This window comes from Crocuta crocuta, unplaced genomic scaffold (genome assembly GCF_008692635.1).
Source record: "Crocuta crocuta isolate KB4526 unplaced genomic scaffold, BGI_CrCroc_1.0 scaffold466, whole genome shotgun sequence".
In the NCBI taxonomy this organism is placed as follows: Eukaryota; Metazoa; Chordata; class Mammalia; order Carnivora; family Hyaenidae; genus Crocuta; species Crocuta crocuta.
The window spans coordinates 3,037,243-3,047,940 of record NW_027529672.1 but is presented as its reverse complement, the minus strand read 5'-3'; the positions used below and the strand labels follow the sequence as shown (position 1 = coordinate 3,047,940).

The 10,698-nt window shown below is 49.4% G+C and overlaps 1 protein-coding gene across 7 annotated transcripts in view; it reads left to right on the top strand.

Moving 5' to 3' along the window:
* Positions 1 to 10,698, top strand: part of CUNH10orf90 (chromosome unknown C10orf90 homolog) — a 226,865-nt gene that overhangs the window by 209,725 nt on the left and 6,442 nt on the right. For 6 of the 7 annotated variants that reach the window (XM_077762970.1, XM_077762973.1, XM_077762969.1 and 3 more), the window contains one exon: positions 8,612 to 8,709. In XM_077762970.1, coding sequence (XP_077619096.1) covers positions 8,612 to 8,694 — 83 coding nt within the window. In that variant the 3' untranslated portion in view covers positions 8,695 to 8,709. Of the gene's footprint in view, positions 1 to 8,611; positions 8,710 to 10,698 lie in introns of those variants that run through there. The other variant, XM_077762975.1, reaches the window with a different exon arrangement.

The window sequence follows — 10,698 nt, the reverse complement described above, 5'->3', positions numbered from 1 at the left end:
CCCCTTCCCAGTTAGCTGCCCTTCCTTACCTCGGGGTCCCTAAACCGCCTGCTAGAAGCCTTATCTTGTCTCTACTCGTCTCTGCCCCACAAAATCCTGCATCAGCCTAAATCCAGCCTCTTCCTTAATCTCTTACCCCCAAGGCTCTTCCTTCTGCTTCCTGCACTGCCTGACGGGGACTGCGTGGTGGTGCGCACTTGGCTCTGTATGAATCACTGTCGCTATGGCCCTCCCAGGTCGTCCCCGTAACCTGCGAATGTGTAGAAAACCCACGAGGAATATCCCCTTCTGCCGTGAAGCCCTCCCTGATACTCCCATGGAGTCCCCTGCCCCCTCCCTCTTCCATCTGAGCGCTCATGGCTCTCACACCTCTCCCAGGTCCCCCCGCCTCCTTACTGTCCCCACTTTGGATTATGGTCCTGAGGGTGTGCTAGTTCAAATCTCCCGAGAGTGTAAATGCCGATGGGCGCGTGCCGCACTGAGTCACCCCGGGCCGCCCCCCTGCACGCACCAAAACAGCCTGAATTCATCTGAATTGCATTATCCGCCCTTCCCAAGGTGATCCAAGTCAGAGCCATTCAAATCACGGACCAGCTGAGGAACGGAATTCTCCGGAAGGCACTGCAGAATTCCTCCTCCAGCAGTTCTGCCTTCGCTGATGATTCTTGGCTGGAGCAAGTATTAAAATTAATTTGCATTCCCAGAGCATTGAGCTGGAGTAGTGACCCAGCAGATACGAGACGGCTGGGGAAGTCATTGCAGTAATAAAAATGTGCTGTCCGTCATGCAACTAGCTCAGCGCCAGCCACATCGTCCCTGCTGTTGCCTGATCTTGAGCTCATGAATGTTTTTCCATAAAACATCTGAATAAATATTTGGGGGTAGTTCTGATATTACTCACAAAGGAGTTTTTAAATGTGCTTATCAGATAAAAGTAATTGTTCCTTCATCAGCCTGCAAAGAAAACAAGAAGCATGATTTAGCTGACAGGCTCCTTCCCTGGTTCAGAGATACTGACACGTACAGTATGACTGGTGTCCTTCACAGACCGATGAGAACGGCGTTGGGTTGTCGTGTTTTGAAAGAGACGTGAAGAAAAGACCAACGTATATCTGGTGATTAGAAGGACAGTGCTATTTCCAATTAAAACAGTTCAAGGTCAAGGCAGGGATTGCAGAGTGATAAGGAGAAATAACTTTATGGGAGATTCCTTTTCTCGATTGCCTGGATTTTATTTTCCAAATGATTTCCCTTTTACCCCACAGTGCAGTTCAGTAGTAAACCTTTCAGTGACACCAAGGATGTAAATCTGCTTGGCAATGAGAAGGAAAGTTTATTCATCATCTATAAATCACCATATTTTGTGGTTCTCTAAAAAATGCTGGGAAACCCTGGAATTGGAGCAAACAATGACTTTCATATCAAGAGTTAATCTTTCAGACTTTCGCTAACTGTTGCTGTTTTATGGTGAAAGGTGTGGTTTGAGCCATTGTTAAAGTTCCTTTGAATGAGTAATTTAAACTTGCCATTTAACACACACACCTTTTAAAGAAAACTGTGGGGAAAGTACACCAGATTTTCTGTTTAATAGAGATTAAATCCTTTAGCTACAAATAATGACTTTGAAAGCAGAATTACAACTGTTAAAGGCACTGATAAGTTGTGCAACAATGAAGACTACTTAAATTTGTTTAACCTTGTTTTACCTAAACTTTTTTTTTTAACCTCGGAATGTTTTGATCTACTTCTTGAGAGTCCACTTTAGAAACATGGCTCTAGGAATCTTTGCTTATAGAAATGTCTACCATGCTTTGCTAAAGAAACTCCAACCAGAGTGTAAGACTTTCATTTCCCAGAGTAACCTGGGATTGTGGGAAGGAGGTCTTACTCTCCTTGCTTGTATTCTTTCGGTCTAGCAGTGCCGAGAAGCAGGGGTGGGAGGCCTTGGGGACCCCTGGGCAGCAGAGTATGGTGCCAGCTTCACAGTCTGTGGTTGGCTTTGCCTCACTGGAGGCTTGTCCATTGAGAGGTCCTGCCTGGACCATGTGGGTTCCCCCCTGGGATGTACTAATGCCATCATGCTGGTACCCAGCACAAAGTCCATCAGAGAAGACGTCCCTTTGGAAAGCAGGTCACAATTGTGATCGTCTGACATAATGGGAGGAGGGGGCTTGTCCATACCAAGAGTTCAGATAGCAGTGATGCAGGGGAGACCCCGCTGATACAGGCTCACCTTCCTCTGTGGTCCCCGTGGCTTTTGTGGGAGCCGACAGAGAGCCGTGGACCCCTTTATTCTTTGCTGGGTCTTTGAGGAGTGACTGGGTAATAAATGGAAAGTTGCCTTTGGCCGTGTGGATGGAAAGAAGCAGGGGTGTTGGGGGTGGGGTGAGAAAGCAAATAGAGTGGAAGAAATCCCCCCTTGTCCTCCAGGGCTTCCGTGCCACGCGGGGAGAGGGCTGGCCTGGCGGGCGGCTGTAAACCACGTCTAGAGCCGCATGGGAGAAGCCCGTGTGGGCTCGTGGTGCTATTGGTCTGGGTGCAGGATCGAACCAGGGAACTGCGTGAAGACTCCTCCTCTCTCCAGAAGTATTCTTCATAGATGTGTTTGACTTGGGGACCTGGTTCCTCCCGCTGGGGGAGCTGGAGCCGTGGGCCCCGGAGCCGTGGGCCCCGGGCCTTGTCTGCCTGTGCTGCATCAGGTGCTCCCATCATGGGGCGCCTGGGTGGCTCAGGCAGTTACATGTCCGACTCTTGGTTTCAGCTCAGCTCATGATCTCACCATTTGTGAGTTCGAGCCCTGCATCAGGCTCTGCACTGACGGCACAGATGCTGCTTGGGATTCTGTCTTGCCCTCTCTCTGCCCTTCCCCTGCTCGCTTTCTCTCTCTCTCTCAAAAAAAAAAAAAAAGAAAGAAAAGAAAAGACACATAACTTGGTTATGAAGCTCTGCCCGTGTTCTAAGCGAGCGCTTCACATCACCACGCCCACCCCCGCCCCGGGCTCTGAACTCGAGGATGGATCTCTGTGCAGTGAGCTCCCCATGAAGGGAACGAGTCACTCTTCTCTCGCCCGGAGGCTTGGTACCTTGCTTCTCACTCTGAGCCTGCAGAGAGAGACAGATGCTCCCCAGAAATCTCTGGTTTATTTTTCATCTCTGCGTGTTATATGCCTTCACCAGAAGGATCTGAGATCCTTGCACACTTTGACATCGGCGTCTCTCTTGTGTTGCTGGGTGGTAATTGGGACGAGCATCATTTTCATATCAATGCCAGCGTCTGGGCCATGCCCACCACCTTCTTGGCCCCAGAGACGGCTGCTCCCAGCCTGGAACTGTCACTCAGAGCAGGACTCCCACAGAAGGCTCGCACAGATCTGAGCAAAATGAGAAATGGTCACCCAGCGCAAGCCACCGTCTCAAGAGCACTTCCGAAACAAATGGCCTAAGAGTCTTTACACTTGCCTTTGTCCACTGCGAAATGTACCATTTAATTTCTGGAGGGCTAATTAGTCCAAGCTAGAGCACTTTGCTGCTGCCTGTGTCAAGCGGATTAGAGGTACCACCAAGGGGAGCTGAGTGGAAATGATGCGCAAGTAACTGGATTTAACTCTTGAAAACCAGGATGTAATTACTCCAGTGGCCGGATGGATGGTCTGCTGCTAATTGGCTCTGAACAGCTCAGTGGCATAATGAACAGCCTTGTGGTCTCAGAATACAAGATTTTGGGAGCCTTTTTTAGAGGAACACCCTCAGAGATTCCCCTCCCTGCACACACACATCCCATTTTCATTCCTTTTGGGAGGCCGTGTCTTTAATTGAAGGTATAGGCTTGGTGTCTACACTCCAAAGTGGTTTGTTGGCTCCCTGCTGGATTCTCTCCAACAGGCATCCCTTGGTTTTGGTGTTTCTATGATACAGGAAGCAAGTGCCTGAAGGATTCTTGAAAGTGCTCAGGGTGACTGCAGAAATGAGCTCCTGGGAGGGCATTGCAGTAATAAATCCGGCGTGGACTTGATTATCATTTAGATTACTTGTTCAATAGGGAAAAGGAAGCTTTGCAATCAGAGCAGTAGATGGGGGCTCGTGCTCGGAGGAAAGGGAACCTCAGCCCCATAAACAACCAATCATGCTGGCGTCTGGGTGATCCTGGCTGCCTCCTGCTGATACTATCAGCTCTCCCAATGTGGAGGCCACCCGTGTGTGTGTGTGTGTGTGTGTGTGTTCACACATGTAGGAGATGAGGGCTGTAACAGACACCCACAGATATTTATAGAGATCGGGACAAGGTACTGGGACTCAGCCTTTACCCAGCTGCTCTCCGAGAGTGGCCTCAGACGCATGAAAATCTTGGCAGCTGGCTATTGGCTGACTCTGAAACAGGCAAGGGCTTAAGCATGTCTGGGCTTGCAAATTAAATGATCAACAGGCCCTATGGCTCAGATACAGTAATGAGCCCGACACAGAGATTGGGAGTCGGGGGGAAGGACACGATTTTCCAGATATACAGAAATGAACAATTTACCAGAGTCATTTTATTGAAAAAAAAAAAACAAACAAAAACAAAAACTGAAAACAGACCCCAAACTTCCTCGATTTGAATGTTAATGAGAGGTAACTACAGCCATGGGTCTCTTTCCTCTAAATCAATGAGTTAGAACAACGAAGCTTCAAGGAAGGTCCATAAAAGACCAAGAAGACGCAGGCTGAAAATTGTCCCCACCCATCACTTTAATTGAATGGATAGATGCGTTTTTGCTGTATTTTTGAGCACAGCTCAGGCAGGATGGCTTCCATTCCACGAAACGAGGTCCTGGACNTGCCGCGTGCCTCCCCGCCGTGGGGGACAGCTCTTCCTTTTTCAAGATTCGGCTCCGCTGCCTGCTGCTGTGAAGTGTCCCAGAGCCCTGTCCCCCGTGCAGAGACCCTTGGTTCTGGCCCCTCAAGGCCTCATTCACCTGGCTGTCACCCTGGGCTTCGTTACCTGTGTGTCTCAGCAGAGCGCCGAAGAGGTGAAAGCGTTAACAGACACCAAAGGAACGGCCAGTCCAGCCTGGGGTCATCCTGACTCCTGGCTCCCAGCCGCGCCTCACTGTGCCCACAGGCAGTGTCCCTGAGGCCAGAGTCCTCCCGCTTCCGAACCCCAGGAGCTCTGTCGACGCCAGGTTCCCCTCCAGGTGCCTGGTCTGCCTCCCTCCGGCCCATTTGCACTCCACCCAGTTTGTGCAAGAGCAGCCGCTGGTCACCTTCTAACACACAGATCAGATCTCCCGTGTGAACCCCACGGGGCTTTCCCTCTCTCTCTCCCTGTGAAGGAAAAGCTCCTTAACCAGCCTGCAAAGCGCGGCACGGGTGGCTCCCAGTTTGTGTGCGCGTGAGCATCGTCGGGAGATTGGGGCTCAGGTTTCCGGCGCCCACGCGCGGGCATCGTGGTCCGAGGCCCCTGGTGGTTGTGTGGCGTGACCTGGGGGGAGAGCGTCGCTGATTTTGACCTTGTCCCGGCTGCTGACCTGACGTCGCCTCGTGCTTCCGCCCCCTCCCTCCCTCGCTGGTTCCCGCCTGGGCTTCTCGCAGCTGGTCTTGTGGCCACTTGGGCTGTGGTTTAAATATCTGCTCCCTCGAGGGGCCCTTCCCACCACCCGGGTCCCCCCTTTACCATGTGGCCATCAGAGCAGCACTTGCCTGAAACGTTGTAGCCAGTTTGTAAATTATCTGACCCCCACCCCCAAGTTCATGGTGTCAGGGTCCTACCTATTTTTGTTTCCTCTGAGCCTCCCCTGGTGACATTAGCTAGAGGAGGAAGGGAGTATAAGAGAAACGAAGTTTGGATGGGTCTCATGGGGAGGGGAGTGGTACTCAGCATGACCCCCCAAAATCTGGATTCTGCAAGATGAATTAGCAGCAGTGTTCTGAGGTTAAGAGCCTGTGTGGACAGGGCTGGACTGATTCGGGCTAACACCCAGCTCTTTGAACTCCGGTTATCCCAACCCTAAAGTACAGATAATCATGCGCATCACAGAGTTGGTGTGAAGATCGGGGAGATCACGGAAGCAAGCATCCAATAAACACTTGCAGTGTTGCTATAAATAATAGTGTGGACCCCTCAGGTCTGACGTCCCGCTCCCCAGCGCCAGGCTGGGTTCTGTTCTTTCCGGCGAGGTTGGGGGCCGTTAGTAGCACCCTTGTTTTATTTCACACAACTTCTTCTGGGAGCGTAGATCTGCTGCCTGTCTCTCCTCCCCGCCAGAAGATAGGTCTCACTGTTCATCAAATGTGTCCCGTGCTGTTAAGAAAACTCAGGTCAGCACCAAAAAGCAGCCCCTTTCCCAAAGTGTGGGTGGAGCCCAGCAGCCAGGGCGCACCCTCTTGGATACAGACCTGCTCATTTGGTCCCCGACTGGGCTGCTGGGCCCCGAATCTAAAGGTCTGCCGAGGCACAGCAGGCCACGAAGGTTCAGAAAACAAAACAGCAGAGGTACCAAGGAGCTCACATTTGCTTTTGTTTCCTCTTGGAAAGAAAACCAAAGCTCCATTGTGGTATCAGGTGTTCTAAAGAAACAAACTTAAAAAAAAAATCTTATTTCCCAGAGTAGACCACATACGATTGGATTAAGATTATAAAAAAAAGTTACAAATACAATTTGTATTTTTAGTCCCTTGGAATACCATCTGTTGATCTGTCTGGGTTGGTCTCGCTCTTTTGTTTTTTTAAAGTTTTTTAATATTTTTNAAACTCACAGACAGTGAGATCATGACCTGAGCCGAAAGTGGACACTTGACCGACTGAGCCACTCAGGCGCCCCGGCCTCGCTTGACTCTTGAGCAGCTCCTGAGGAGATGCTAATCCAGATTTGAGTCTAAGTTTTTGTAGAGGCACCTTCTCCTTGCCTGAGTGGGAGTCTCCAAGCAGTCACACCAGTGCCCACCTTAAGGTGCCACCCATTTCTTTGGGAAAGTCGTTGGGATGTGTCCAAGGCTCTCCCCTCTGCCCCGGTCCTACTTGTAGCAAAAGCCAAGGGTGGGCGCCGGGAGGCACCTTGGAAATCTTCATGGTACAGTTGGCTGCTCCTCTCTCTCATTCCTTTCCAAACACTGGGGGCATTTCCCCCTAGCTGGGAACATTCTTCGGATTGTTTTGACTCCTCTCCCATTTCTTCCTTGAGTCTGACCTTTGAAGTTAAGGAATGGTGCCATTTTTTCTTTTATGTTAAATAACCAGCCAGAGTACAAGCTCAGCCACTGTGTTGTTTCCAGTTTGTAAATCAGTACCAGTGTTTTCTTTCTCCAGAGGGGACAAGTTTGTTAGTTTCCTTGTCTTCACCACCTCCCGCTTTGTGTATATTCACGGAAAAATCTGTAAGCCTGAGAAGTCTTGCGTGGCTCTGCTGAGTGAGGGGATAGATCCATGTGGAGATTAATAGAGACACAAGGGGTCTTTGCCAGGGAGCCCCTTTCAACTCCATGATGCTTAGCTAGGATGCTGAGTTGTATGTCTGCTTATGCCCAGTGGAGGAGGTGAGCTGGTCACCATGTAGGTGTTTTGGAAGGTGTGGCGACTTCTCAGATGTAAGTCCATGTAACACATACCCCAAGAGTATTTTTGTGTGACGAACTCTTGGCTAATCTATAGGGCTGAGAGCATCGCGGGAATGTGAGTTATTGCACAAAGGTATATATACACTATTTTTACAAAGAATACATACTGCTTTTGGGGCACCTTGGTGGCTCTGTCGGTTAAGCATCCAACTCTTGGTTTCAGCTCAGGTCATGATCTCATGGTTCGTGAGTTCAGTGCAGAGCCTGCTTGGGATTCTCCCTCTCTCCCCTCTCTCTCTCTGCCCCTCCTGTGTGCTCTCCCTCTCTCCCTCTCTGTCTGTCTCTCTCTCTTTCTTAAAATAAATAAACTTTTAAATAAGTATGTACCATTTTTAATCTACAAACATCATTGTAATTAGTAATACGTATTTACACTGAAAAACATTCCAGACTCATAGTAATTTTGAGTCACTATGTACTTTCTCAAAGGGTACTAGACAGGCACTCCTACAATGTTGTCGTCCATTGCCTTTCTGACTCTGAAAAGGGGTGTTCCTCCATTGGAATGGATGCAGAGGCTGAATGTCCCTGAGGGAGGGCCCCACTTGTGTCAACCCCTGCTCTCAAAATGCTCTGTGATAGCTGGGAGACCCCCTTATCCTCAGAGGTACCAAAACCCTGGTGTGGAGAGCTTTTGTGGGTGATATGACCGGACACCCAGGGCCGCATACCCAGGATGACCCTGACACACATTTTAGGGCCACCTTGGCACCATCCCCTGCACACTATGAATGTTGCTAGATGAAGCCGGCAAAGGAGTCCCTGTCCACAAAGTATGTGAGACGCTGACCTTGTACTTCACGTCTGTGTTTAACTGTCATCAGGACCAACCTGCTGGCTCAGTTTCAGTGTAACTGTTTATGGTATATGAGCGCCCACTGAGCGCTGCAGTATTTGTAACAGGACGGGGCTTAGACTGAGGATCGATAGCAAAGTGTGTACTGGGTTTCCCATAATGTTTCTCTAGAAACGTGCAATAGCCACACCCTCTGAAATTAACCCTCTTTCCGTTTCTTTCCAGATAACTTGTTCAAACCCAAAGAAAGGTACATTTCAGAGAAGGAGATGCACATGCGATCTAAAAGGTACTTGGTGATTGCGTGAGGTCGAAAAAGGTGGGGGGAGATGGCGGAGGGGTGGCCGACGCATCCACGCGCTGCCCAGAGGGGCCACTAATTCTGGGTCTACCTTTAAGGGCTGAGGTCTTCGTGGCCATGAATTGAAAAGCTGGCTACAAGAAGTGCATTTGTCCAGTTGCATTTCTGAATGTTAATGCCGTTCTTGGAAAAGCCTTAGGGAAGCGGTGGGTCTCGGAATCAGAACCGATCCAGTAATTGGTCTCTGAGGGGTCCCCAGGCCCGTAACGGGAACGCTTCTGCACACTCTCCTCGCCTCTCTGGGCAGGTGCTGCTGGTCGCTGTGCACCTTTGAAGGTAGTCTTATGAGGGGGAGAGAGGTGGTTTGCCCTGAGGCTTTGACAGGAGCAGAGCCTGAGGAAGAGTCCAGACTTGGAGGCCACCGGCGTGTGGGAGCCAGCAAAGCCACAGAGGGCCGCGCGCTGGCGTGGTGTCCCGGTCTCCCATCCCCGGTGGGCTTCCTGGCCTTGCTGTCCGCAAACTCTCCCTGTTCTGTCTGGCCAGTTGCTACTCTAGGCCTCTACCAATTCTCACCAACCTGACGCCCACAAAGGGGGCCGGTCTTCCTGAGCCCCGGCCTCATCACCAAAATGTAATAACCCAGCAATGATGGCCAAGTTCATGCAAGTAAAGTGTCATTTGTTTATAATGAAGTATCTCGCACTAGGAGGAACTATAGTAATTAAACCAAACTGATAGTGTGCTTAGAGAAACCGCTGAAATCAGAAGGGTATGTTGCGCCGCAGCCCAGGTGCAAGATTTCTGCTTTCACCATGATTGTATTCTTTCTGTGATAATTAGGTCACGTTGGTCATCTGCAGGGAACCCCTTTGTAAGTGAAAAAGCACGAGCAAGGAGAAGGGGTCCATCCCATCAGCGACCTGATTCACCACCTTCTAGCTGGGGGTTTATAAGGCCACTGGGTTTTTGGACTTGCTGTTTTAGAAGTGTAGAGCTATGTATACCTCATGCCAAAAGTATTCCTTTTTCAGTTTAGTGAAAAAATTCAGCCAACTCTTTCCCTCCGTCTCCAAACCCAAAACCATTGTTATGGGGCCTTGCAGTTAAAATAATAGATCTCAGGGGCGCCTGGGTGGCTTAGTCGGTTAAGCGTCTGACTTTCGCTTAGGTCATGATCTCGCGGTGCGTGGGTTCGAGCCCCGCGTCGGGCTCTGTGCTGACTGCCAGCTCAGAGCCTGGAGCCTATTTCAGAGTCTGTGTCTCCCTCTCTCTCTGACCCTCCCCTGCTCACGCTGTCTCTCTCTCTCTCTCTCTGTCTCCTAGAAATAAATAAAAATATTTAAAAAAATAATAATAATAGATCTCAAAGCAGCATCCATGGAGGACAGGATTGTTCAGGTTCTCCTGAAAAGGAAACCGAGGTTCAGAGAGGACACACAAGCAAGGTGAAGCTTCTTCCCCTGGAAGGAGTCAGTGCTTGGGTTTACACTCTGTGCCCTGAGTGGGATCTGGCCCTGGCTCTCAGACCTCACCCACCCACGGTCACACCGGAGCTTTCTTTTCTTTTGTATTCTTTGTTATTAGTTTTATTGTTCAATTACATTTTCATCTTAAAAAGTCAAACAGTGGAGATAAGGCTACAGTCCCCTATGACCAACGGTCTTCTCTCCCACATCACTTCCCTACACCCAGGCCTTTCTCCAGAGACCCACAGTTATCAGCCATCTACGTATCCTTCCCGGCCTTTCTCTGCCTAAAGATAGACTTTTATTTGTACATCCACGACTATCCAATTTTTAACCACAAATGGCATCACACTACATATATGGAAAAATAATATATGTATTATTATAGCCTTTTTTCACTTTATAATATGTCTGTGAAGTCATTCTGTGTCAAAAGATGCAAATACAGATGATTTTCCTCATTCGCTTAAATATCTGCCATGTGGTGCATTGTATGGATATACCATAAGTTATTTAGGAAGTTCTTTTTTAAAAAAAATTTTTTT